Source organism: Oculina patagonica, chromosome 12 (assembly GCF_052425735.1).
Source record: "Oculina patagonica isolate OP01 chromosome 12, crgOcupat, whole genome shotgun sequence".
NCBI classification, from domain to species: domain Eukaryota; kingdom Metazoa; phylum Cnidaria; class Anthozoa; order Scleractinia; family Oculinidae; genus Oculina; species Oculina patagonica.
This window is the reverse complement of record NC_135769.1, coordinates 11,445,766-11,473,661: the sequence shown is the minus strand read 5'-3', so window position 1 is coordinate 11,473,661 and position 27,896 is coordinate 11,445,766. Positions and strand designations below refer to the sequence as shown.

Sequence of the window (27,896 nt, the reverse complement as noted above, 5' to 3'; positions counted from 1 at the left end):
CTTTGTGTTCGTTATTCGTAATAAGTGCCAAATAATGGTTATCTCGCGAAGCAAAAGATAATGGTTCTTTCATAAGAAGGGAGACGTCCCCGAAAAAAAAAAACATTTAGGGTTTGTTGCATCCCGTCGCAGAGACGATCACCAGTCTGTAGCTTCTATATATAAGCTGTTCCTATTACAATGTCAAAGTCCAAGAAAGGGTGCACAAAACTTGCAAAGGCACGTTTTAAAAACTGTTTGTCCATACACTGCAAAAACTAAACTAAAACTCCACAAGTTCGCACGTGCGATTCCCTAGGGGATATCACGTGTCATAGAACGAACCCGGATGTATCCGAACCGGATGTAACGCAACGTACGGTAACGCAACGGTAGCCACACCGGCCCCAAAAGGGGACTGTTAACAACAGAAATAATTGTTAATGTTCCAAAATGACGCTAAATGGCGGTATAAAACTGCTCCGACGTTTCGGCAATACTGCCTTCTTCAGGGTGGCACGAAGAAATAACGAGTCCGTTATTTGTAGTCGTGTGCCGTTTTGAAAATGTTTTGAAAATGTTCCTGGCACGCGCCAAAAAATTGCGCGCGCGTGTGTGCAATTTATATGAATGAAAAGTCGCGATTCATCCCTTGGGGAGCGAGTGTTTGAAACTTGAAGATTTGTCTCATCTCCTCTCGTTGGCGGACGTCTTTCTTTGATAGCCCTGATTTGAGTATGGCGACCCGAGCGTCATCAAGTGAGTGGCCTGGGCTGTTAAAATGAAACGCTACAGGCAAGTCATTCCTCTTGTGAATAACGTCGAGGCGGTGTTCTCGGAAGCGGTCAGCCAATCTGCGGCCTGTCTCCCCGATGTAGACTGTCGTAGGGCATTTACGGCACGAAATACAATAGATGACGTTATTTGTGGTGCCTGTAAAATGCCCTGTGATCTTGATTTGTCCTCCTGGTGATGGGATTGAGGCGGACTGGTTGATGTAGGGGCAAGTACGTCAGATGGTACGACCGCAGGTCATCACGAGGTGTTAGGTAAATGTCCAAAAACGGGAGTTTAGCAGAGGAGATTGACCATGTATACTAAAGTTTCGGATGGTAGTTTGAGGCGAAGGTAAGAAACTGTTCAAGGTCATCTTCTGTGCAGGAAGCCGCTCCAGCTACATCGTCCATGTATCTTTTGTAAAGGTCTGGTTTTCTCCCGGTGTAATCACGCAGCATACGTTCTTCGACATAGCCGACAAACAAACAAGCGTAGTTTGGGCCGAGCTTACTACCCATGGCGACACCGCCAATTTGTTTGTAATGTTCTCCGTTAAAATCGAAAGAGTTGAGCGTCAACACTAGTTCAGCCATACGGAGTAGTGTGTGTGTGTTGGTGGATTCATGACTTCCCGTTTGTCGAGGAAATACTTAAGGGCGCGGAGACCCTCGTCGTTCGGGATGTTCGTATAGAGAGATTTAATGTCCATCGTGAAGACAAAACGGTGTTCACCCTCGAAGCGAAAAGAGTCGAGTATGGTTAACATGTGGCCAGAGTCCTTCACGTAGCTATCCAGCTTCCGTACAAAAGGTGCTGTAATCTTGTCCAAGTACGACGCAATATGTTCGGTGGGACACTGACATGCTGAAACTATCGGTCGACCGGGGTTGCCTGGTTTATGTATTTTAGGAAGCAAATGGAATTTCGACGTCCGCGGATGTTGCACAATTAGGTTGGCCGCTGATTGTGGGAGTTCATGTTTAGCAATAGCTTGGGAGATAAATGCTTTAACAGCTTCCTGGTTAGCATTTGTGGCGTCTTCGGGTATACGTTGGTAAAATCTACCGTCCGATAGTTGTCGGTGAGCCTCGTTTAAATACAGTTGCTTCTCCCAGACTACGAAAGCACCACCCTTATCTGCGGGCCTGATGACAACGTCATTTCTATTTCGCAATTTCCTTAGTGCCGCCACCTCAGTGTGAGGAAGGTTGTGCTGGTTGCATTTCTTTTTAAAATTCAGTTGATTAATTTCTCTGCGGCATTTGTCAATGTAGTGGTCTAGCGCTGAAAATTTCCCAGGCAACGGCGTCCATTTACTTTTCTTAGGGTTAAGATCTTGGAGAATGACTTCAGTACTGATGTCACGGTCACCCAAGGAAGTGTCGCTTGCTGTGGATGCGGATGGAGTGGTAACGTTCCCTTCCGACTCGTGTAGAGAGTTGTCGACAGAAATAGCGCCTTCTTGTGTTTGTGCGGCCGCCTCAGTGAAATGGGCCCTTAGACGTAGGCGTCTGAAAAATTTCTCGCTATCCTCTTCTACCGTAAATTCGTCCGTTAAGGTTGTAACGGGGATATAATTTGTATCCCTTCAAGTGTTAAGCGGCTATACCAACAAGCCAATTTTTACGATTGCGGAAAATCTGAAGCGAGGACAACGATTTCAAAGAATCAGCCACCCAAATGGAGTCTTTCTTCGTCGCGCGTGGTTATCCTGTTCAACTTGTGCGGCAGGGCAGACGTAAGGCAGCTTCTACACCAAGAGCTCTTCTATTGGCTGGAAAGAACACAAACCAAACTAACAGAGTGCCAATGGTCACAACATATCATCCCAAGAACACGCCCGTCAGTAACATATTTAGCCGCAACCATAACATCTTGGCAGATGATGATTCCACCAAACTCATCTTTTCACAACCGCCTCTAAAGGCTTACAAAGGGCCAAAAACTTGAGGGACCTGTTAGTCCATTGCGACTTTCAAGCGCAACCAGAGCAAGAACCGGGCACCTTCCCCTGCGGTCGTACCATCTGACGTACTTGCCCCTACATCAACCAGTCCGCCTCAATCCCATCACCAGGAGGACAAATCAAGATCACAGGGCATTTTACATGCACCACAAATAACGTCATCTATTGTATTTCGTGCCGTAAATGCCCTACGACAGTCTACATCGGGGAGACAGGCCGCAGATTGGCTGACCGCTTCCGAGAACACCGCCTCGACGTTATTCACAAGAGGAATGACTTGCCTGTAGCGTTTCATTTTAACAGCCCAGGCCACTCACTTGATGACGCTCGGGTCGCCATACTCAAATCAGGGCTATCAAAGAAAGACGTCCGCCAACGAGAGGAGATGAGACAAATCTTCAAGTTTCAAACACTCGCTCCCCAAGGGATGAATCGCGACTTTTCATTCATATAAATTACACACACGCGCGCGCAATTTTTTGGCGCGTGCCAGGAACATTTTCAAAACATTTTCAAAACGGCACACGACTACAAATAACGGACTCGTTATTTCTTCGTGCCACCCTGAAGAAGGCAGTATTGCCGAAACGTCGGAGCAGTTTTATACCGCCATTTAGCGTCATTTTGGAACATTAACAATTATTTCTAGCATAAAAGACGCTACGCAGTTTTCAACTATTATTAACGACTGTAAACAACAGTCTCATTTACAAAGAAGAAAAAAGGCTACCGACTAAAAATAAATAAATGTTTCATAATAACGTAGCTAACTGTTCGCAAAGTTCTCAATAGTTCATCTCCTCACAGTTCAACTCGGGTATTTAGTTCATTTAAAGGAAACATAACTTTGTCGCTGGGCGCGTTAGTACAACGCTGCCATCTCTATTCACTGGTTCTCCTTTACGCTGTCGTTTGGCACGCGTTGCCACAGTGCAACTGATCTTCCCTCTTACTGTGCGCACTAATCCATCTCTACTAGGCATAACCTGTACGATTCTTCCAAGTGGCCACTTGCCTCTAGGGAATGATTCATCTGCTAACAAGACTAAATCACCGACCGCCAAGTTTCTTCTTGGTGTGTTCCATTTCTTTCTTTCTAACAAAGTTGGCAGGTACTCACTCATCCATCTGCGCCAGAACAAATTAGCCAAATATTGGGCTTGCCTCCAAGCACGTCTGCAGCTGAGGTCATCTTGGTCAAATATTCCTGGTGGTAAGCCTGGACAGGCACGCAGATGTAACAAATGGTTAGGGGTCAGTGGCTGCTCATCTAGGGGGCTGTCACTGTTTTGAGTGAGAGGTCTAGAATTCAGGATGTTTACCGCCTCTGCCATAACATTCGAGAGTACTTCATCAGAGACTAGCTGCTCCTTTAAAATGGCCTTTAGGATCTGCCGCACAGAACGTATCATCCGCTCCCACACACCACCCATGTGGCTCGCAGAGGGTGGGTTGAAAATCCATTCAATCTTCTTCTGACCACAGAAGTTGTTAATCTTGTGCTCATTCCATCCTTCAACAGCTTCTTTCAGCTCTTTGTCTGCCCTTGTGAAGTTGCTGCCTTGATCACTTCTTATCAGCTCTGGATACCCACGAACACTGATGAACCTTCTAAGCGCGTTTATCATCGAATCTGTGTCCAAGGAGTGGGCTATCTCAATGTGCACTGCACGTGTCGTCAAACAGGTGAAGAGGCACCCATACCTCTTTACTCGGGATCTACCTTGCTTTACTTCAAGTGGTGCAAAATAGTTAATGCCAACGTACGTGAAAGGTGGCTTGTCAGTTATAAGCCTATCTTCCGGTAAACTTACCATGAACTGTTCTCCTGGACATGCCTTTCTCTGCCGTTGACAGTTCATGCACCTTCATATCACACGCCGTACTGCCGACCTCTCTTTCACTATCCAGAATGTCTCTCTTAAAGACGATAAGACAGATTCTTGGCCTATATGACCCAAGCTTTCATGACACTGCTTGATGATGAGATCTGTCACATGATGCTTGTAAGGGATGATAACAGGATGTTTCTGCTCATAACCAACAGGGGCATTGGCTAGTCGACCTCCGACTCTCAACAGGCCTTCCTTTAGTTGCGCATTCAGCTGACATATTGACGCTCCAGCCTTCCGAAGGATCTTCTTTGAGTGACCGTTGTCCTCACGACATTTTTTCGCTGAAAGTACATTTAAGACTAATAAAGATGGTAAATTTTAAGCTCGATAATAAATAATGAAGATGAAGTATTCAACATGACACGAGCATAGAACGAATCATAGAACGAACCCGGATGTATCCGAACCGGATGTAACGCAACGTACGGTAACGCAACGGTAGCCACACAGTCTTCTTTTTAATGGGACAAGTCACAGGGGCCAACATTTTGCCCCCGGGTCTAAATTCATTGAAGAATATAGGTAGCTCCCTCGTGTCTTCAGACCCTTCTTGCATGCCACTTGGCCACACAAACGGAGCTGATCGCAAGATCAATCTAAAGGTCAGCCAACCCCCAAAAAGCTGTTTCGAACAAAACGTTTTGGAACAAAAGGCGCGTTTACATGAGAGCAAGAATTTGGGTATGGAACCGTCAAAAATGGCCCGAAACTGACCACTTCTGTAGAGAAACGGTCACATCAAAACTGGGCCATAGGTGCCTATGGCCCCGTTTTGATATGACTGTTTCTCTACAAAAGAGGTCAGGTCTGCACCAATTTTTTGACGGGTCCGTACCAAATTTTCTCTGTCGTGAAAACGCACTTTACTCCCCACGACCGATAAAAGTCATAAATAACCTCTCACAACTCTCGGTGTTGTTTTATTGGAATCCGTAGCATATTAGCCCTCGAAGTTTACATTTGTTTAAGAGCATCAAAGTTCCGCAGGGCAACTATCAGCTGATTGTTCCTCGACAGAAACACTCTATTGTTTACATAGAACGTCCTTGCGTAGCCAATCTTATAGCGAGTTTGCCAAATAGTCGGTCACTCGGTTTTGCTAACTGCTGTTAGTAGAAACTCAGCTGTGTTCTATTGGATATCTGCGAACCTGATTGGTCCTCCCATTGTTTTGTTTAACAATTAGACTTCGAGCCAGAATTTTCAATGGGCGAATAGTCAACTCGGCTGCGCCTCGTTGACTATAACTCATAGAAAACGAGGGCGCGTAGTCTGCACTTTGAATAGAAACTCTAAAGGATTTCAGTCCAAAACCTACAGTTCTATGTACTCTTAAGCCCCCTGTTGTAGAGTTTGTATTTTACGCACATTTAGGGTTATGCTCAGAGCTAAAAAAAATCCACAAAAGTTTGTATGTTTTGTTACAATCAAGAAATTGCGTTGTACTTTATTGTGATTTTAATTAACAAATGATACAATCAAATGATTTGTCATCGAGATTACAATCACTTTCCATTCAATGGTAAAAATGAGCGGGAAAAAAGAAAAAAAAACTTGACCCTCTGGGATTTGAACTCACGACCTCCGGATCCGCAGACTGGCACCTTACCGATTGAGCTAATCCGACAGACTCTGAAATGCTCATTGAATATATCCTATATGAATGTAATAGATATTGTGGAGTCTACTAAACTGCTGCGAAACTATAACAGGATCGCGAAACTATTTTATATTGCTAGAAAGCAGATAATTTACTGTACTCTAAAGTAATTTTGCGTGCCATGAGTAATGAATTTTGCCCCGCTTTAAGATTATTATTTTTGTCGTACTGCTGACATTCAGTATAACCGCCCGGTATAACCGTGAGCTATTTAAATTTTGTGTCGCACCTATAAACCGCCATAAACATTAGTACTTTGGCCGCTTATTCACTAGAATGAAAACATTGTAAGCTCCAGTGAAAATTAAATAAATGGGGAGCTCCGCTTTTAGGCGTGCCTAAATCTATATATTATATACACTAAATTTTTTTATTATTTACGTAGAAATAAAAATAAACATGGTCCAAAACGAAATTCAATGGAGTGAGTGTTTGCCTGACGACTGTAGTCAAACCAATTACATCTGGCCAATCACAACAGGCAAAATTAAGACAATGAACCAATAAGAATTCAAAGCAGAGCCGAGACTCTTGCCATCAGCTGTCACATCAGTTGTGCGTGGATTGGATTGCTTAGAATATGAATCAGTCTCTGTCCACGTGGCTGTTGGCTTGGACTGACCAAATACAGTACCGTTGAATGTTACTGTGGACCTAACATATGAACTCTGGTTTACGTCTGGTCTTTGGATGTCTATAGAAAAAAAAAAAAACAATGTCACTACAGACTCCATATTTTTTTTCCCTTAAAGGAGAAGTTCACTCCAGAATGGCCATTTCTTTTCTTTACGCCAATAAAAAGTTTACACAAAGATATGTTATTCGCCAAAATTTCAGCCTCCAACGGTCGCTAAAACCCTACGAAATCGAAGAGCTCAGCCTGAAGTTTGTCGGAAAAATTTTTATAGTCGAAACTCCTTGTTTTTTGTAATTCTTGGAGCTCTGTTTGAGCAAAATGGATATGCACAAACAGGCATTTTGACAAACAAAAGCCACTACGAAGAAACAAGGAGTTTCGAGTATTTAAATTTTCCCGTCAATCTATAGACTAAGTTCTTTGAAGTCATGCATACATTACCAGCTCCAAGATGGCGGCGTTAAGTTGTCGAGTTTTGGGAAAGATTTCCTACGGTTATAGCGCACGTTGGAGGCTAAAATTTTGGTGAATAACATATCTTTGTATAAACTTTTTATTAGCGCAAAGAAAATAAATGACCATTCTGGTGTGAACTTCTCCTTTATAAACAAACCTAGGATTCCGTTACTTTGTTCTCAGATATCACAAGTTTCTTACAAATTAAGGGCCACAAGATTTCCTCCTTCAATCACCAGAAAAAAATACTAAAATTGACGAGAATAAAGATCGGAGAATTATCTGTGTGGCGCAGGTAGAAATGTAAAACCAAGTACAAGGAAGGATTTGTTAAAGCAAAGAATAATATTAAAGCAGAGACAAGGAGGACAGCGTGTTAATTTGCAAATGTGTACGGATTTTCATCTGGAGTGCTGCACCGTTCAATGTTGAATTTTCTTAAATACAAAAAAGTGTTTTTACATTGTTATTGCATTGCAATTTTTATTGTAAGTTGTCACTTTAAAGCTTTCTCCAAGTAGGTTCAATAAATTTTGTAAAGCTTAACTCGTACCACATCACATCGTATCCCAACGTATCCGGCGCATCGTATCGTATAGGGTATGTGGTGCCAGCCCGTAAGGCACTATTAATTTTAACAAGATTTCTGATATTCATCATTTAACAGACATCAGTGATTTGCTACGTACAAGAAACAAAAGGGGCACAATTAAATAGATGATAATATTGCAGATAAAATTGGAGCCAACTGAAAGTATCTCCATATATAAAAGTAGCTTTAATTTTAGTCCCAGTTGTACCTGCTCTACAAATGATCTCCAACAGCAGGAATTCGAGTCATGCATGCGAGTTTAATGATATCCTGTAATTTTATCTACAACCATATATGTTTTCTTTACTTACCTTGAAGGCTTATTGGAAGTCTTTTGTTGCTGCAATAATTATAACCATTGCTTGCTTTGCAAGTGTAGTTGCCGAAGTTTTTTTCTTTCAAGGCACCAACCATCAATGTGCAGTTCATCAGTGCAGCTGCTGGCGATTCGGCCGGGCATACTTTGACGGCTCTTTCATCTTGTGGATCAAACCATTCAATTCTGTGTGGTCTCGTCTTAGGATTTTTCATTGCCAGCTCATCAGTTTGCCACGCAGTACAAGTCAGATTGATGGTCGAACCAATAGGAAAATTGTCGGATGTCGGAGTTGAAGAGATGTTAATCAGAGGTTCACCTGGTCGGGCATGAAATAGTAGATAATATTATAAACAGATCATTAAGTTAATAAAAGTGCGCCTGCATAAAGATCCTGATGTTGAAAACCAAGTTTGACTAAATTATGCCCTTTCGTTTCTTGGTATTTCTTTTCTTATACTCACAACCTCTATTCTCAACATTTTTTTTTTTGGAATGGTGGAATGGTGTAACATTTCTTCATTACATCTCCGCGCCGGTTTAAATGTGTCTTTCTGAAATGGGCAATACCGCTGGAAATTGTAGCCTGAAGGCTCCATTTATTCCTTTGGGTATAAGTTTCGGCAGCCACCGAAAACGTGTCGCACAACTTCGGTTTTATTCGTTTCTAAAAAGGTGAGATATTTTGGAAGAAGCCGCCCAAGTGACTTCAAAAGACGGAACAATAGAGCAATTAAGCTACCTTGAGCGAATGGAGTTGTGAACGTATCCTTTTGTTATTGACTTGTCATTGAACTTCCGATAACCACTACAGACATTTTGCAGATGTAAGTCTTTCGCGATGTATTTTTCGCTTTTATATTTATTAAAAAATAAAGAGCTTCTTGAGAGCTTTAAAAAGAGACCTTGAACGAGCTATTTTGATCGTTGTAAGCGATTTTAGTTTTGTTTTCGCCGAGCGCGTAGCGGCGGCTCATTCACACAGGGTTAATTATGCGTATCCAAATTCTGACACATGTTGATAATTGCTTACGCCCAGACAGCTCCCAAATCGCGTTTTATAGATTTAAAACTTTGCTTCTGCATGTTGCTGGTGTTATATCCGAAGCGTTTTAAGTGCAAATAATAGTCTAAGCTGAGTGATCACTTTGTTTTTGAAACCCGATTCCATGTCGTCTATGAAGTATGTATCCCGCACGACCGCAGAATAAAACAAACAAACGATGAATTTGATTGGATTTTCCGCACAAAAATGCGGGTGAAACATTGATTTATAATTTTGTGAACACAGAAAACTCTTTAAGCGTTATCTACGCGTTTAATTTTCCTAGCCTTCGGTGAGAATGTGTAATGTGAAACAGTGCTACACGGGCGCCAAGTTTTAATATTTTTCGCCGACAATTGTTAGTGCTTACTAAATATAATCTTCGCTTAACTTTATTGTGTGTCACGCCAAATTTTTGAAATACGTTAAACAATTATTTAGTAATTGAAAAGAAACGCATTTGTTCAGTTTCGATTCGACTGTGAGTGTGCTTAAATAAACGTGCTGTCTTGCATAATTTCGCTCGTCTAAATGTCACTATAGTCACGCAAAAACCACGGCCCATCGAGTAAAATATCCCAAACAACAATGGCAAGTGTACAGTGATTAAAGAGTTCTGTTTTATTTCTATGTGGTTTTCCTTTTTACACAATTCCTCGCTTTGTTCGCGTCGAAAATATTTTCATTCGGTAAAAAGAAAATATATTCTACTTTGTTTAGTACGCGAACTTGTTTTGTTTATCTTTGCGCGCGTCCACTCGCTCTTAAAACTTTCGCAGTTTTTAAGTAAATGCATGAATTACATTTCTAGCATTGAAAGTGATATAAAATAAAATCAGTCAAGAAGATTCCCAGGAGATATTTTTCAGTCTGTTAACAAAAGAAATACTTCTCACCTACATCAAAGACGTTGCGCTTTTCACGATCTTCGGAGGCTTGCCGGCTTGTCGTCAAATACATCGGAATGAATAGGCAATGAGTTTAAACAATAGCTTGAATATATGAATGCTTAATAACCTCAATCTTAGTATCAATCCGGCTAGAAATGCTTCGATGGGAATGAAATGTGTGCAAATACTTTTTTTTACAGTTTACCTTTCAAACAACTTAGAAGCATAAGAATAAATGACGGTAATGGACTGAGCGGAGTCCAGTGTGGCCCTTAAAACCAATCAGATTCTGGAGTGTTGTTTTAGTTACGATAAATCGTGCAATCAATCAAGAGAGACGCGGTCCGGCTGTACACGTCAAACTTTGTTCGAATATGCCCTCTTTAGAAAAGCATTTCGTAGAAGCAGCGTCCTCCAATCTCACGTCCTAAACAAGTATTTTAATACTTGTTAAAGTAAGTTTACTTATTTGAAAGAATTATTGATAATCTTACCAGCTTTAGTGTTACAATACTGACACGAGGCAGGTGGAAGAATCGATAAACCACTGGCAACAAGTAACAGGAAAAAATTTATCCTGTATTCCGGCCGCGAGGTGTTGGCCATCATTTAACGTCTACAAATATGAATTTTTCTTCTCCAAATAATCTGAAAGTCAAAATGTCCTGAAAAAATAATAATATAACCCATAACAATATTTCTGCTGGGTTGTGGGTGTTGCGGTAATGCAGTACAGAAAGTAACTATCAAGACGAAAGCTCATGTATCTATAGCTGATGTATCGGATTCCCACACGGCAATCATGTAAAGCAGTTTTAGTTTAAGTTTCTTACTTTAGCTTCATGTAACTAGTGATGGTTCACCGTGTATAAATATATATATATTTTTATAAGAATGATAAACCGATTTCCCTGCATGCACATGAAAGGAAAACAGAATGAGCGGAATTTGCAGCAACATAAAATCATCGAAGATATGAACTCCATCTTTAATTCTATAAAACAGATATGCCGGTGAAAAACTTGAAAGAAAGAAACCTTACCTGCTAATAGGTCTTGTAATCCTCAGTATTGATTTGCTTATACACCTAAGAAAAATTCACCTATTTATATAGAGCACAATTTACACCGTATTGGTCATCGTTACGTAATGATGACCAATCGACTCATAGTTCAGAATTAGTTACGTCTAAATATATATTTCTAGAAACTTCTTCGTCCAATAGTTATTCTGGCATTTTTTCCAGTCATTTTCAAGAATAGTTGCATTTGACGTAATATGAACAGGGGCTAAGGTATCTATATGTTATATATTATTGAATAACATTTGAACTGCCTTCGTCAGTGCTTTAGTATTGCATATTTCGTTCTCTTGGCCTTGTGTCGTTAGTCAATTTGTTTAATTTCTATTGACAACGAGAACAGAAGTTTGCATGAAAAATATGGAAATTTAACGTGTTCAAGTTTTACCAAGTTGAAACAGCTGCTGAATCTTACGTCACTTATTTTGGAAATTTGACCGATTTTGGAAAAGGCATTCGGAATATAGTTTTTTTTTTAATTATTTAACGCACGTTTTTTAATGACATCATTTCTCGGCCTCGCCATCATTCATTTTGTATTCGAAATTGTCAGATGACTCTGACAATTGCCATCGATGGAAAATTCCTCTTCTAGATAATAACGCAGTAGGTAATGGCGACATGATAATAAAATAGGCTATTGAAGTCATATGCTAGAGTGAGATTTTTGCACCCGCTGGAGATTTGCTTTGGGTAAAGATCACGTTAAAAATAAATAGAGAGATGACAAGAAAAAATATTTTTGGAGTACAACGAAACGCGAATAGTTTATAAAAGGGTATAGTTTGTAGAGTTTTTCAATATTGAAGCAGTAACAAGAGAAGAAGTTTTTTACCTTGAATACAAGACTTGAAACCATGTGTATCGCACAGGAAAATAGAAAATTGCAAGTGGATAAAAATATACTCCAAGCACTACTTCTACGAAACTAAACAGCAGACATTATACAAGATGAATTTGCAAGAGAAATGAATCGCTTAGTGCATGAAGAATTGAGACGGTGTTGTAAAGCTTGCCCGACGAATGAATCTGGTCAAAAGCATCATGATTGCAAGATGACAGAAGAAGAAATTTGGGTTCGCCACTTTGAAAAGGCAAAGACAAGAATCGACCTCGAACGGTTGTGGGAAATAATAAGAAAAGCCGTTCTCATAAATCTTGGTTTTGTTTTGATAGAATCGTGGATGAACTATATGTTTTGTCTTCTGCTTATGGACGAGACGAATGCATTTCTAATCTATAAGAACTATAAGCGAAAACAAAATTAGAGCAGAGGCTGGGTGTCCGAACATGAATGTAAGGATTGTATGTACAACTCATGAGCGAGTTTAGTTATTTTTTCATTTTATTTTACTCTTCACTTGAATGACAACAGTTTATTTATTTTGCATGAAATGTGAGTGGATTCTCGAACCTTGTTGTTTTCTATTTTCACCAATGTAATCATGCTATAAAATGTATAATTTCATTTTCTCGTTCTCCTGCCATGTACCATAAATTATTCTCGTAAATAATTTGATCAATCTTGAAAGAATACCTCGAAATTGAAAAATACAAAAAAGGAAGGACAATTTTAGAGTACAGCATAGTTACGATTTTTTAACTATTTACATAAAAAAAATATTGAGAAAGACAAACTTGCATTTTTATCATAAATTTATTTATGTATGAACAGAATGACATAGTATTTTTTTCAGTAGCAAGTTATACAGCTATTTTATAATTTAAATAACAACTATGCAGTAAAAGATGATATTTAAGCAATGACGAAGAAATGCTAATTAAAATGCATCTTTATTTGTAACGACGACCGACGTCAGTATACGTAAGTAATACATCTAGATTTCTGAAAACTTTGTCACATAATATGTATAACGAAATCTGAACATTTTCACTTTTAATATGGTTATTTTTGGCGCAGATAAGTTTTTCTATATTAATCAATACTTATCCATGTCGATTCAAAAATATTTCTTAGTGGAATGGAAGCATTATGTTTTTTTTTTTTTTTTGCCGGATCGCAACGCAACTCAACAAATCATTTGTCGTTGTGAGTAGTGTGTACTACAAACCTTTGAAATGTGATTTAATTTTATTTTTATATTTGGGCTATTTTAATTCTAAAAACGTCAGATCAGTGCGTTCGATCCTTTCGTTTGCAATTGTTTAACCAAATAAAATAATTTGGAAAAATGAAAGGCTAGCATTATTTACCTTTTTGGTTTTTTTTTTTTATTAATTTTTCAAAAATGTGGAAATCATAAAACGACAATACTATTTTGGTAAGTGTTTTCATTTGTTACACCAACAAGCTAATTTCAGATTGAAATTACTTATTTTTAATAATACTTTTGCACCACTACTCGAATCAAAGGTGGCGGATGTGCCTAAATTGCACGTGATCGTACGTCATAGCCGTTTGCTGGTCTTCTACATTTAACTTACTTCGTTTGTTGACCATTAAAAATGTACGGGAGGGGGGGGGGGGGGGCGAGTAACGATTGCTCCCACTGAAAAATAACAGTAAACGTTTGTACTGTCGAGTCCGTATAAAATTCAACAGCAGCTATTTTGATTTCCTTTTAGCAGTAATTTGAGTGCCGCTGTGGGCGCCCAGCGCTGGCATCTCGTTCAAACAGTTCTTATTTATCGCCGTGTACTCCTATCTTTATCTCCTCCCTCTACCTGCTTATTAACAAACTTCGCATCATGTGCCCCTTAATTCATTCGGCAAAATTTAGCGTCATCGATCTTTTGGAAGCCTTCTTCTGGATATCAGTCTTATGGTTTTCAACACTTTTTTAAGCTTTATTACTGGCTCACAACGTTTTTAAAGTTTCTTCTGCCTGTGAATTACATTACTGAAACTTGTGCCTCTTGAACAATGCGAAAAGCAACTGGGAAATTGTGGCCACTGTTTCAGAACACATTTTTCAATCCATGTATTTAATAAACGCTCACGATATCATTACTTTTGTTGTCACCTGATGTCGTTGCAACCCATTTCACGGTAGTGCACTGAGCGAAGCATATCAATTTGAATATATAGAGGATATTAATTTTATGTTCGAGTGGCAGAAACGATATCTCACGAGTGGGCGTAGCGAAATCGGACTTGATAAATCGTTAAGGTTTCTATTATTAAGAAATTGTAGAAAACGAGACAAATATCACGGATAAGCAAAGCATTGCTGAGATACTTAACTCGTTTTTTGTTGATCAACCGAAAAAATTGGTTGCCGCACTTGGGCTTAGCTCGCTGACTGACCCCTCAACGGTGACCTCTGCCAGACTGGGCATCAGTGCATTTGACCTCCCGAATATAACACAGAAGAGGGTTGTAGAGTTACTATTATCAATTCCAACCCACAAGGCCACCGGAGACGACGGCATCAGCGCCAAAATACTCAGAATTGCTGCCCCAGCAATTGCACCATCGCTGACGAAGCTGCTGTATTCGACCCCGTCAGAGTCGAAACATATTTCCCTCCCCTACACAGGTTATTTTTGCCTGTATGAAGCTGCAGTGACGGGGAAAACTATACAGCGGTTATCCAATTACATAAACATAGAGTCGGCCATTTTACTTTCAAGAAAATTCCCAATTTCTCTTCGCCGTTTCGTCGTTCTACGTTTGTTTACATCTGTGGAAAGGCATGGCGTCAGATTATTTTAGTACTGAACAAGCTTTAGAAATGTTTTTGCGGGCTAGAAGTGATCTTGAGGACGAAGAAAGCTTGGAAGACGATTTTGACGATCGTGGAAACTGTATCTGGCTCGTTGTTCATTTATTTCGTGAGACGGACGTTTCTCTGAAGGATCGATTCAACCTTTGCCACCATGTCACAAGCCTTCGCTGCTAGAATAGGAGATAGAGCTAAGAATTCATTGTTTATTTTCTTTAATGTATTAGACGAAGTTTAAAAAATGGTTGTTTGAACATTTTGGCCAAGTTAAATTGACATGTTCGATTCGAAGCTCACTGGAAGCTGTCCTCGAAGCTGCTACCACGTGTTTCTCCCTATGTTATACTAGAGTGAAAGTCACATTATTTTGTATATAGGAAATTGCTGTTGGCTAAATGATTGTGGTAAATGAATAACATATATAATAGCCTTTTTGATGATATATACATTTCCCAGAAAAAAATGTAAAACATCTTGAGAAAACTCGTTCAAACCTAAAAGTTTTTATTTTAATTTGCATATTTGCATAAATTATGTATGTTTATCGGTTACCATGGAGACGGATATAAATTATTTGTTTATGTTTTGGGTCAAAAAATGTTCAAAATTTTATAAGCTTTCTAACCATATATAACATGTGTATATTACTACAAAGTGTACTTCTTGATAAAAGTATTTTGTTTTGTAGCCCTGAGAACCATTTTCTGTCTAAAAAAAATTCAGTCTGAAAAGGGTTAAAGGTAACGGCAGCAGAAACGACAAGAACAACTATAGACCGATTTCTGTGCTCCCCATTCTCTCGAAAGTGCTGGAGAAACACATATGTGAACACTTGTGTAACTTCCTGAAAGAGAATGACTTTTTCCACCCCCTTCAGTCGGGGTTTAGAAAATCTCATTCCACTGAAACTGCGCTTATCCGATTGGTAGACGAGTTATTGTTCAACCTCGACAATGATAAAGTCACTGGACTTGTTTTTATCGATTACAAAAAGGCATTTGATCTGATTGACCATAAACTGCTTCTGTCAAAATTAAAGGCTCTTGGAGTAGGCGAAAGGAGTCTACCCATGTTCCGTGACTATTTGAGTGGTAGACGCCAGTTTGTGAACATAGAGGGATATCATTCTACCCAGAGGGCCTTAACACTGGGTGTACCACAGGGCAGCATCTTAGGTCCAATCTTATTCCTTGTATTTATTAATGATCTACCTGCAGCATTGCAGCACTCCGTGGCTGATATTTATGCCGACGACACAACTATTAGCTACTCCAGTCATTATATGGCGGCACCCAACGACATCTCAAACGGCCTTCAGACGGATATTGATGAAATTATGAACTGGTCAGCAGACAACAAAATGATTCTAAACGAATCCAAAACAAAATCCATGCTTGTTACTGGTAAACGGTTAGGCAAGAAACTGGAACAGTCCACTCTGCAGTTACACGTAAATTCTACTGAACTTGAACAAGTGAGCTCGCATAAACTATTAGGGGTCACGATTGACAGCCAGCTTACCTTTGACCAACATGTCGAAAATCTATGCACGAAGTTATCGCAGAGAATCGCCGTGTTACGAAAAATAAGACGCTCTCTGCCTCTTGATCAAAGGAAACTCTATTATAATGCTATGATCAAGCAGACAATGCTATATGCATCAACCGTGTGGACATCATGCTCTGCTGAAAATTTACAAAGAGTATTTAAGCTTCAGAAACGCGCAGCACGTGTAATACTAAATGCGGATACTAAAGCGAATAGCGTACAACTGTTTAGAGAATTGGATTGGGTTCCATTTTATCATGAGGCAAATGTAAATAGGTTATCAATGGTATACAAACGACTGTCTGGGGACTGTCCACATTATTTGTCACAGATGCTGATAAGAAACGCCGACATCAATAAAAGATCGAGCAGACATGGACTACTCAACCTTGTCTGCCCCCGATTCAAACGGGAGTCAGAAGGCGGAAGGTCTTTCACAGTATCGACTACACGCCTCTGGAATACTATACCCAGCATCATAAGGAACAAGCCTAGTTTAATAAGTTTTAAGAAGGCTACGTTTGAATTTTTTAAAGATACATACAAACATTTGGATCATTTTACTTTTTAGTTAATTCTTTTATATCAATTTCGTCATTTTAGAGTAATTTTTACCTAGTTTTTATATTATAGTGTATTTTTAACTAAATTTTGTAATTTTAGATTGTTAGATTTTTTAGCATTGTTTTTAGTTCTTGATTGTATTTTATATTAGAGGGCCACTGGTTTGTCAGTTTTTTACTGTTATGTGTTTACCCTCTATAAATAAAGTTGATTATTATTATTATTATTATTATTATCGTGTTATCGTTCTTAACTTTTTTGGAAAACTCATTATTTTTCGATGCTTAATAAGGCCTAGTTCAGACGTCGTGCTTCTGCCGTGTCGAACTAAATTGCAATTAGGTTCGACTGTAGCACGGCAGAAGCACGACGTCTGAACTATGTTCGAGTGGCAGAAACGATATCTCACGAGTGGGCGTAGCGAAATCGGACTTGATAAATCGTTAAGGTTTCTATTATCGTGTTATCGTTCTTAACTTTTTTGGAAAACTCATTATTTTTCGATGCTTAATAAGGCCTAGTTCAGACGTCGTGCTTCTGCCGTGTCGAACTAAATTGCAATTAGGTTCGACTGTAGCACGGCAGAAGCACGACGTCTGAACTAGGCCTAACAAAACCTTCGTGTCGATGCTTGCTAACAACAAACGACACAAAACCAAGTTCATTCAACAAAGAAGAAAAGGCGCGAATCGTGACGTCAATGAGCGATATGCTACTCGCAAGAGTCTCAAAGGAAAATACGCCACTCGGGTCCAGGATGGAGTGGCGTATGGAATCTACGAGTGGTTTAGCTCCCAGTTTTTTAAAACACTCTCATCCATATAATATATATATATATATATATATATATATATTTTTACAATGTTGACGTAGTGAAAAATGCTTCGCGCGAGGTATACGCACATATCGTCGGTTTTACATCTCCACGTCGATCAATAATTGTTGGCTACACATTTATATCCACATACATGTATATAAAAAGGAGACAGAAAAATATTTTTATGCCCTTTATTTTAAGTGGTTATTTTACAGCAATATATTCTTCGCGCCTTCGTCAGATACAAATAATTGCCGGTTTATTCTACCTTACACGTCAAGAAAACAAATTAAAAATCAATTTTTTTCCGGCTCATGTCAATTAATAAAGTTTGACACGTTTTAAAGCTTGTTTATAAAAGTTTTCTTAACTTTCTTTCTTCAAATATCTTATTCAAGCTAATGTATCCGAGAAGATCGTGTTACAAAAGTGAAGGGAAAAGTTTCCTGTTAATGTTGCTATATTTCTGAGATGACAAAAAAAGTACCCGGATGAGGCCATTTTGGATCAAATGCCGTCAAGGACAGACTGCCATCTTTGATATTAGCAGCAATGTACTGGTCACTTTCCTCATTTTTCAGTGCTTTGAACGGTCCACTTAAGTCATCTGGCATTAAAGTGGCTGCACCTGTCACTGGATAATTCTGATTATTTGGGGCAACCTGTCATAGAAATGTAAGATGTCACCATCGATCGTCAGGTTGATGTTATAAAATGTTAATATCAACATATCAGCTGCAAACACGTCGCAGTTTCGAAACTACAACAACAACCATGTAACACGGCATTTACTTGCCAAAAAATGCAGAAGAAATAAAACAGTAAATAAAAGTATATTAATAAGGCAAAAACTATTAAGAATAGTGAAAACCAAACGAATTGACGGAAGTATTCAACTTGAGGAAAGATGTATCTTATTATTAAAATAAACGAGCAGAATAGAGGATAGATATATCTTTATCTTCTTAATTATAAACCAAAACAACAATTAGAAAAAAGGAGGTTCTACAATAGCCTGAGGGGTGGCATATTACCAAACGTGCTTCGAAATCCTTTATGGTTTATTGGCAACCTAAAACCCATGGAGCTCCTTCGTCGTGATGTTGTATACTTGCATTGAAATTGGAAATCAAAGTTCACTATTAGCCTTGTATAATTTTTCATTACTCTTTATTTCTTATGTCAATGTTTTTGCTTGCAATGCCCTAACGATATTCTTAAAGTGCAAAAGCCATTATCTTTTTAATCTATTGCTGTTTTCGCGGCAAAACTTACAATTGGTTATTATGGTCGGCCTTTTTTTCGACTTTCACTCAACGACGGCGTTTTAATAATTATTCTGTTAGCTGTACTAAACCTCCTTTCTGAACATTTTTCCTGTACGAATACATAGTAAATAAACACCCAGCACTAGCTCTTTTTCACTCATCAACATAGCTTTAGCATCTTCATTGCCAAATTAAAATAATGTGACGAGCACATTTTTTAATTTTTTTAACTTACCTCAAATGCAGTGAAGGTATTACCCAAGGCGTACGTCTTCTTCGTTCCATTACAAAAGAACTCGAACACAAATTGCCATAAAGTTTTGTGCCTTCTAGAGATCTCTTTGGCTGTCAGTATACCTGAATCGTGACAAAGATAAAGCGGTAAGATGTAACAAAATGATCAACAAACCGAGTCTATATAAGAAACTTCATAAATTTATATTTAATTTGTTAAAAAAAAAAAAAAAAAAAAAAAAAAGCCCCCCCCCCCCCCCCCCCCTCCTTCCCTTTCCCCCCCCGAAAAGGACCCCCGCCCCACCAAAAAAAAAAAGCTCTTTTTCACTCCGTTTAGGGATTCTTTTTTCCAAAAACCCAAACAAAAAATTCGAATTAATTCAAAAATCCTATCTATCCTCGTTTACTCGTGCCAAGGCCCAGCCGGCTTAGAGAAACGAAAGGGCTATGGGGACGAGAATGGTGTAGACCATGGCAAAATTTGGATCGATGTTTTTTATACAATAACATTTAAACTTTACAGAAAATTAGATGGAAAATCAGTGTGAAGTGGCGCCCGCATGTAACAGCTCGTAATTAAGTGCCAGTTGATGTTATGCAATGTGTAGGAAATTTCAAAGTTCGCCACAAAAAGTCCAGTTGACATTTTAAAACATGCTGGATGTTGGTTTTGGAAAATTTTCAAAATTTTCTCAAGTTTTTCGAAATTTGCCTTAAGTTGCGTTACAGGCTAGATGCCATTGTCATGGTCTACACTCTCATCGACCATTTCTCTTGAGTCTCGACCAAAGAGCGCGCGAGAATTTTCTAAGTTATTGCATAAAGTGCATTGGATTACGCATCAAGCCACTCGTGTTCAACCGCTGGCCGACGTACTGTGTTTTACCATTGGAAAGTCACTTTACTATCACAATTCCTCCCTCGAGACAGAGGTGTATTGGGTACTATTGATCTGTTAGCGTAATCTAACAAAATACTAGCGGATAACCATTGATATCATCCAGTGGTTTGCAGTGACCTAGTAGCTTCGTGCAACAAATAAGCCTTGGCAATGTGGACTTGCTGGCCCGAGTTCGATAAACTAAATGCGAACTCGATTGGTTTCAGTTGATTGCCAGCTTACTAATTAATAAAACCACAGATCACGAACACAGGTCAATATTTGAATTTGTTTTCCTTCTATGGCAAAACTTTCGAAATAAAAGAAGATAAAATGCAAGAGTTGTTTTTTTCAAATACGCCAATAAAAATAACTGTAACTTACAAGAGCCTTCGGTGCCTGTTCCATCTTCATCTCCTATTCCAGTGCATGTGATACTCGTTTTGTCATTCTCTATTTTCAAGAATTTTTGTCTTGCTACAGACCAAATCCGATACTTTTGGTCGTGGTTCATCGTGGAATCAGCTGCAGAATCAGTCTTTAATTTTCTGTTTAAAAAAAAAAAAATACATTCCTGTGGCATGAGTGTTTCCAAAGCTATCGCTGCTCTGGAAGATATTTCAAAATGCTCGACGTCCAAATAATTTCAGTACATGTATGTGCTGCTTAACAGACCACAAATGGTTCATGGCATATTAAGAAAAATTAAATTCAAGTTTAGACATATTAAAGTTAAAGTCGAAGTTAAAGGCTACTCTACCTACCAATGGCCTTCCAATCCTCTGAAATGAATAAAACAGTGAAGAGAAAGCCCCCTTTTATCCATTTATGGACCGGAAGACTTCTTGAAATACCTTCTTGGACGTATACACTCTTTTCTTAGAAATTTAAAAATTTCGTTTTGTTTGCACTTACGAAACTGTTTCATTTTAATGTCGACACAGATGAACGTGTTTCACAAATCACTGAATAAGTCACGATTTAACCGGTTCCTTTCATGGTGCAAAAATAATTCGTTTTGTACTTTCATTTAGTACCATCATGTGCTCTAAAATTATTTTGCTAACGTTGCAGATTTTTTAAAAAAAGTTGTTCGAAAGTGCAAAAATTACAAAATAGTCGATTTTAGCGATCGCTATACATTCCAAAAGATGCCAAAAGTAGTGCTCGTTTTCAGTTTTTCAAAAAATTATTTTTATTCATGGTTTCTGGCTTTTTTACTTTTTACTTTGTCTGTTAGAAATAAATAATATTCGCGTACATATGTACCAGCAAACTTGACATTGAATTAAGTTTTCTCTTGAAAATAACTCGGATAGTCTATTTCATCGATCTCCTCCAGCGGAAGAGGATCACGGGAAACTTGTTTTGCGTTCTTCCTTATCCCAAGGTTCCCAGTGGATCTGGGAGTGCGATCAGACAAGTATGGATCTTTTGTTCAAAAAAACAATGCGAGATCAAACTATTGTTCTTGCCAGAACAGTTTTCATTGTTCTCTGTAGAACAATGCCACATTTGAATCATCAATAGAATATCGAACACTCGAACCCGCACTAAATTTCGGTTTCCGTTTATCCTGTCAGGAAACATTTAGGTTTTCGCAAACTAGGCACGGACAATATTGTACTTTTAGTTATATAAGTTGCTCATGTTCCAGAAAATCGCGTGGCTAAGTTTACTCCATTTCTAATCGAAAGTGCACTATAGAAAAAGAAAGGCGATTTAAGACCATCATATATCCCAAAAAATAAAGAAAACTCATTTCAATTTCAATTTCCATTTTTGCGCGCTTTATTTTAAGCAGTTTATATCTGACTGGATTTGCATAAACATACCTTGAAAGAGCTCCGACCTGGTCGGCTAGGCACAATTCCACAGGGCACCCCCCTGGCCAGCCGATTGCAACTTGACGAGCACAGTCGGACCTCTGCTCCCTCAGGGGGTGGCCCTCTGTCCAAAGGCTCGCATCCCACCGAGGAAAGCAGCTAAGCCAACATTCAACACTAGAACGTGCAAGAGTGAGTGAGTGACATTTTATTTACACTTGGAATTCCATCAACTTACAATTGGTTTTCATGAAAGCCGCCGGCCGCATTGGACCGAAAAGTATGCGGGCATATTTTTTAAAACCCAGTCAGATATATACCTTGTTAGATATTTTTTTTTACTGTTTGTTGATTGCTGATTATTTCAAAGAGCCTTGCAGTATTTTGGCGAGTCCGTAAGACGAGCTACACAGATACTATACAAACATACTATACATGTCTTATAAGAGAATTGTTATTTAACGTTTTCATATCCCAAATTCCAGACTTTCAACCGTTTTTAAATATTTCGCGCAGTCAGGAAAAATAATTGAATTACACGGAACATGTAAAATCGGTCTTGTGGAGTATAAATATCTTGAGATGTTTATACTCGTTTCGCGCGTTATTTGCATTCCACTTATCGGAATTGGACAAAAAATCTTATCAGATATTTTAGTGTGTAGTATAGCTGTCTTTTAACTAGTCTTTTGTGATTTTGCAGTCAAAATGTGCAGCAATACTACCCACTTAAACGTCTAATAAGATATAATATAATAATAATATTATATAGAATAAATAAGACAAGTGAATTAAAGACAAACTCTAAATATATTTCATTTCTGTTCGCAAACTAGCACAGGCTTCAAGAGTACGTATATACTATCGTTTGTTTTTATTTTGCTAATATTCTACATTATTGAAAATATTTCTTAAAATTATCAGTTTTTTTTTCCCGTTTTGTTTCAATAAGTTTTCGGTGGCTTCTGTCCACTTCCATCAGAATGACATAATGTAGAAAAGGCATCATTTTGCTTCAGAGATGGTACATTTGGCTTTGTTGCCGTGATTCAGTCTTCGCGGTTCCAATTTCTGGAGATTTAAAACAAACAATATCCAATTTTCTTTTCCTTTTACCGTCCAGACACTTACCGGAATTTTATAGAATTAAGTAACAGAACGTTACATTACATGCCGTGAGTTTCTTTGTTTGTAAGGTCTCATAACTGACCATCCATGAGAGAGTAATTGCAATCATTCATCACTGTATAAAAAATCTACACTGCTCCAACTTACATTCGAATACACAGATAAATACATCTAATTGCAATAACGTTGTCATAGAAAAAAGTAAAAAAGAAAAAAAGGTAAATAGGAATTAATTAGCTTAGTTTCATAACTGGTAGCATTTACAGAAATTTCACGAGTTTTATCTGCACTTTTTAAGTCCACATTTTTACGCTGTAACTAGATTAATTGATTTATTCGTATTTTGAAGCATTTTGAGGCCATTTGTACAAATAAATATCGTGCATGCGCTTAATTAATTCCTATTTGACTTTTTCCTTTTTCCTTTTTTCTATGACAACCTTATTGTAATTAGGTGTATGTCTGTTGTGGGGCGAGAGAAATTTATACTGCTCTACCAGAACAGCTTTTTATAACGTTGCTAGAAGAGCCGCGCATATACATAAGCGTGCACCATAATCCAACAACGCACGCTGATAGAGTGAGCAAATCGCTTCGCCAGAATTTTGTTTTTCTCACGCGAGTTTTAGGCGCGGGTTTCCATGTAAATTTCCACCGGCAATTTGTAAAACAGTTGATTCATGCTTGCAGCTGGCAACTCTTAAGTTTCTTCATGCTCTCTAAACTTCCTACGTCAGGAAATTTAATTAAAAATGACGGTATCGTAATAGTGGTAATAAAAAAAAATGTTAATTGGAATGTTCGAAGCTCCTGCAGGTGACGATCTTCTATGTTTTCAGTGGGAGGTCGCTAACGACGCTTCATTCTCGAAAGCAATATTCTCAATTTAAAACCATTTATTCCAAATACCCTTACGAGAGCTTCGACTGTATCATCCCTCCTCCCGCATGGTTTTCAGTATCATATTGCGAACGAGTAAGGCTTCCAGTGAGTGAGTGATGTATATGGTTCACAAAACGCGTGAGTGAAAACGATATCAAACTTATACAAAATATGAGGAGGATACCAAGATATAAACAGCACAATATAGTTTAACTGAATTTTAATTCTGTTGAAATTCTATTGTTATTCCTAAACAGTGTAGTTAAATTGCTAGTTAACTAAGCTCGTCTCGCATTACTTATGTCTTGTACCATGTTACAATAATGATCACGACTAGAACTCGTTCAGGATTACTTCCTTAATAATAAGGTACTCTTTTACAAAAATAATTATATATAATTACATTTTTCATTGGTCTCTACCATAGACAAGGTATTTTATAATATACACCTTGTTTGACCTTAATCAAGCGTTTATTAACACACTTACGATGTCACTACGTAGTTAAAATTTAATTTATAAAAAAAATAATTTAATAAATGTTAAATAATTTTTTAATAAATATTTTTAGTGCCTAAGAGATTCATGCATATAATTGTTAAAGAAGTATACATGTAGTCTGTGGACCAGCTCGTCACTGGCTCACTAAGCTTTTAAATAAAAGCACTCAATTTGGGATGTCTCCTGAAAAATAAAATGTCATTCAAACTTCAAGTGACCCTTTATAAGAGCCTAAGCATGATTATATTACAGTTTAATCAGATAACATGTGAGTCCCTCCTATGGCTTCTAGTATTGTTCTTAAACCACCAAATGGCCAGAATTAAAAAAGGGATTATAGGTCATAATATTTATTTGTACCATGCCATAGAAAATACAGCCAATCAGAATTCAGGAAAGCCGTTATATATTCGACGGTATTCAACCCAACCTTCCCATCGTGCGCTGCGATCTTATTATCGACGAAATTTAGTAAGCGTATTTTCTATGGCATGGTATAAAACAGTTACACAACACTTTCTCGTGGTATTTATACCTAATCGTACCTTTTTGATACGCTTCGGTAGCATATCAGGCGAGTTTGGTCGAGCCATGGTTCGTATTTTGGCGAGACGCAGTCGAGCCAAAATACCCATGGTGAGACCAAACAAGCCTAATATGCAGCCGAAGCGTACCTAAAAGGTACGATTAGGTATTTACCGTACCCAAATTCAGCCAAAAATCCGGTTATATTTATCGCTCTGTTGAAGCCATGCTTGCAAGGTACGCACTGCAAATTGTGTTGTCTTGGTCTTCAACACTTTTAGCAAGTTCCTCTTCTGCCTTTTTTCCACTCGTTTGTTTAAAGTTTCATTCTCTAAATATTCAAAATCAAAATTAAGCGAAAAATTTGGAAATTCCGACTCAATTTTTTCAGTCTGAATGTCTCAGTACTCGTCGGCAAACATCGCGCAATTGGCGAGCGCGCTCAAGTTTAATTTTGGCGGGAAAGTGTTTCTCTTTTTACAACCGCTAAACACCGCTAAATTTGAATAACGAAGTTCTGTTTTATTGGTAAAACCTCTTTTCATTTCATCGTACAGTAACACTACTCTTTATTTCAAAGTGACCGTGATATGGTGGCATATCAGGTCAGTGACTTGATATCGCCCTTCCCAAGGGTTTACGCATCGCTAGTTGCTCCCCAGGGGGGCAACGAACAATAACGTCAATGCAAAAGCGTCAAAAGCCTTGAAGCGTGTACGAGCAGGACAGCGTACACGCTTCAAGGCTTTTGTCGCCATTGGTGACAGCAATGGACATGTTGGTCTTGGTGTGAAGTGCTCCAAGGAGGTGGCGACAGCTATTCGTGGTGCCATCATCCTTGCTAAGCTGTCAGTCATTCCTGTGCGTCGTGGCTACTGGGGTAACAAGATCGGTCAGCCTCACACTGTGCCATGCAAGGTGACAGGCAAATGTGGTTCAGTACGTGCGCGTCTGATTCCTGCACCAAGAGGAACTGGTATTGTGTCTGCTCCAGTCCCCAAGAAGCTGCTTCAGATGGCTGGTATTGAGGATTGTTACACATCAGCTCGTGGACAGACAGCCACTCTTGGCAATTTTGCCAAGGCTACCTTTGCAGCTATCTGTAAGACCTACAGCTACCTGACCCCTGACATGTGGAAGGAGACTGTGTTTACCAAGACTCCATACCAGGAGTTTACAGACTTCCTGGCAAAGAATCACCCTGGACAGAGAGCCGTTGCCAAGGAACAAGCTATGAAACAACAGTAAAGCAAAACAGAGAAAGACTGAAATAGACCAATGCGAAACATTTTGTTGCTGCAATGATTATAACCATTGCTTGCTTTGCAAGTGTAGTTACCGAATTTTCTTTCTTCCAGGACACCAACCATCAACGTGCATTTCATAAGTGCAGCTGCCTGCGATCCAGCCTAGCATTCATCTCCGGCTAGTTCACCTTGTGGATCAAACCATTCAATTCTGTGTGGTCTTGTCTTTGGATATTTCATCGCCAGTCTATCTTTTTGCCACGCAGTACAAGTCAGATTAATGGTTGCCCCAATAGGTAGTTTGTTGGACGACGGAGTTGAAAAGATCTTTATCCGAGGTTCACCTGATGCGGAAAGAAAAAGTAACTAACTTCAACATAAAGACCCTCATAATCAAAACAGAACTTGACTCTATTTTTCACTCTTGTTCCATCTATTTCCTTACCTTTTCTGTCTTTTCTCACGATCACTGTTCATGCATTTGTTTTTTTTTTATGTTAAGGTGTATCATTTATGAATTGACACTAATTTAACTTTCATTCTTAAGGTCGTATTTGTAGAACATGTCTATTCTTTGTTCCCCAGTTTTTGTTTAAAATAATTTTATGAAGCACAGATGGTACTCTGGCACATTAAAATAAAAATTCATAAGCAACGACGCCTAAATATTGAAATAGAAAGAGTCCATAGGATGCGCCTTCTAGCTTTGCCCTGTTTTAATTTTTTTTTTTTTTTTTTTTTTTTAAAAAAAAAAAAAAAAAAAAAAAAAAAAAAAAAAATAATAAAAAAAAAACCAAAAAAAAAAAAAAAAAAAAAAATTTTAATTTTCTTCTTTTTTTTTTTTTTTTTTTTTTTTTTTAAAATTTTCCTCAAATTTTTTAAACAATATTTTTATATTTCTCCGAATCTAGGCCATTCCCCTGTCTAAATTTGCTAAAATCGCGACATAGTTCAATAAATACACCTCCTTTACAACTTCATTTCCTAGTAACACCGTTCCCCCAAGCCACAGCCGAAGCTTAAGACATATGTTTTTGTCATTTAGTTCATTTAAATAGATTGTTGATAAACTTGCCAAGTCTAGTGTTACAATACTGACACGAGGTAGGTGGAAGAATCGATAGACCACTGGCAACAAGTAATAACAGGAAAAACTCCCTCCTGTATTCCAGCCAAGAGATGTTGGCCATCATCAAACGTCTACAAATACGTATTTGACTTCTTCAAATATTCTGAAAGTCCAGAAACGATAACATTTTGAGCATGCTAAGATAACTTGTAACAAAAATTCTGTCATGTTGAGGTGTTACACCAATGTAACATAGGATCGACAATGATAAATCGATTGCCTGCATGAAAGGAAAATAAAAAGGGCGTGGAAACAATGTAACTAAAGAGCATCGAAAATATGCAACCCACCTATAAGTCTTAACTCATCTGTTGATAAAACCATAATTATGAAAGGAATCAACCTTACCTTTTAACGTTCTTTGATT

The 27,896-nt window shown here is 38.4% G+C and overlaps 4 protein-coding genes across 4 annotated transcripts; 1 reads left to right on the top strand and 3 right to left on the bottom strand.

Annotated features, from left to right (window-relative positions):
* Positions 1-3,552: 3,552 nt before the first annotated feature.
* Positions 3,553-4,584, bottom strand: LOC144633409 (uncharacterized). The gene has a single exon (XM_078492285.1). The coding sequence runs from the start codon at positions 4,582-4,584 to the stop codon at positions 3,553-3,555; it is 1,032 nt and encodes a 343-aa protein (XP_078348411.1).
* A 1,796-nt stretch (positions 4,585-6,380) lies between these two features.
* On the bottom strand, positions 6,381-11,286 carry LOC144633644 (uncharacterized). The gene is made up of 4 exons (XM_078492484.1): positions 11,256-11,286; positions 10,708-10,878; positions 8,274-8,597; positions 6,381-6,971 (listed from the first exon to the last, which is right to left on the bottom strand). Exons 2-4 carry the CDS (start codon positions 10,820-10,822, stop codon positions 6,736-6,738), a joined length of 675 nt encoding a protein of 224 aa, XP_078348610.1. The 5' UTR covers positions 10,823-10,878; positions 11,256-11,286; the 3' UTR covers positions 6,381-6,735.
* Positions 11,287-18,144: 6,858 nt separating this feature from the next.
* On the bottom strand, positions 18,145-22,290 carry LOC144631601 (uncharacterized). Its single transcript, XM_078490077.1, has 4 exons — positions 22,127-22,290; positions 20,676-20,839; positions 19,413-19,534; positions 18,145-18,571 (listed from the first exon to the last, which is right to left on the bottom strand). The coding sequence occupies exons 2-4, from the start codon at positions 20,803-20,805 to the stop codon at positions 18,368-18,370; spliced, it is 456 nt and encodes a 151-aa protein (XP_078346203.1). The 5' UTR covers positions 20,806-20,839; positions 22,127-22,290; the 3' UTR covers positions 18,145-18,367.
* A 2,575-nt stretch (positions 22,291-24,865) lies between these two features.
* On the top strand, positions 24,866-26,420 carry LOC144633408 (small ribosomal subunit protein uS5-like). The gene is made up of 2 exons (XM_078492284.1): positions 24,866-24,896; positions 25,857-26,420. Exons 1-2 carry the CDS (start codon positions 24,866-24,868, stop codon positions 26,399-26,401), a joined length of 576 nt encoding a protein of 191 aa, XP_078348410.1. The 3' UTR covers positions 26,402-26,420.
* Positions 26,421-27,896: the final 1,476 nt, after the last annotated feature.

Excerpts from the sequence above, each read along its gene's own strand:
- LOC144633409 (XM_078492285.1), bottom strand. The coding sequence starts at position 4,584 with ATGAACTGTCAACGGCAGAGAAAGGCATGTCCAGGAGAACAGTTCATG.
- LOC144633644 (XM_078492484.1), bottom strand. The coding sequence starts at position 10,822 with ATGATGGCCAACACCTCGCGGCCGGAATACAGGATAAATTTTTTCCTG. Across the intron at positions 8,598-10,707 it reads GTATTGTAACACTAAAGCTG|GTGAACCTCTGATTAACATC; the intron begins GTAAGATTATCA and ends ATGCCCGACCAG. Across the intron at positions 6,972-8,273 it reads ACTTCCAATAAGCCTTCAAG|ACATCCAAAGACCAGACGTA; the intron begins GTAAGTAAAGAA and ends TTTTTTCTATAG.
- LOC144631601 (XM_078490077.1), bottom strand. The coding sequence starts at position 20,805 with ATGAACCACGACCAAAAGTATCGGATTTGGTCTGTAGCAAGACAAAAA. Across the intron at positions 19,535-20,675 it reads AACAGGCACCGAAGGCTCTT|GTATACTGACAGCCAAAGAG; the intron begins GTAAGTTACAGT and ends GTCACGATTCAG. Across the intron at positions 18,572-19,412 it reads ATACCTTCACTGCATTTGAG|GTTGCCCCAAATAATCAGAA; the intron begins GTAAGTTAAAAA and ends TTTCTATGACAG.
- LOC144633408 (XM_078492284.1), top strand. The coding sequence starts at position 24,866 with ATGATTATATTACAGTTTAATCAGATAACAT. Across the intron at positions 24,897-25,856 it reads ACAGTTTAATCAGATAACAT|CCTTGAAGCGTGTACGAGCA; the intron begins GTGAGTCCCTCC and ends AAGCGTCAAAAG.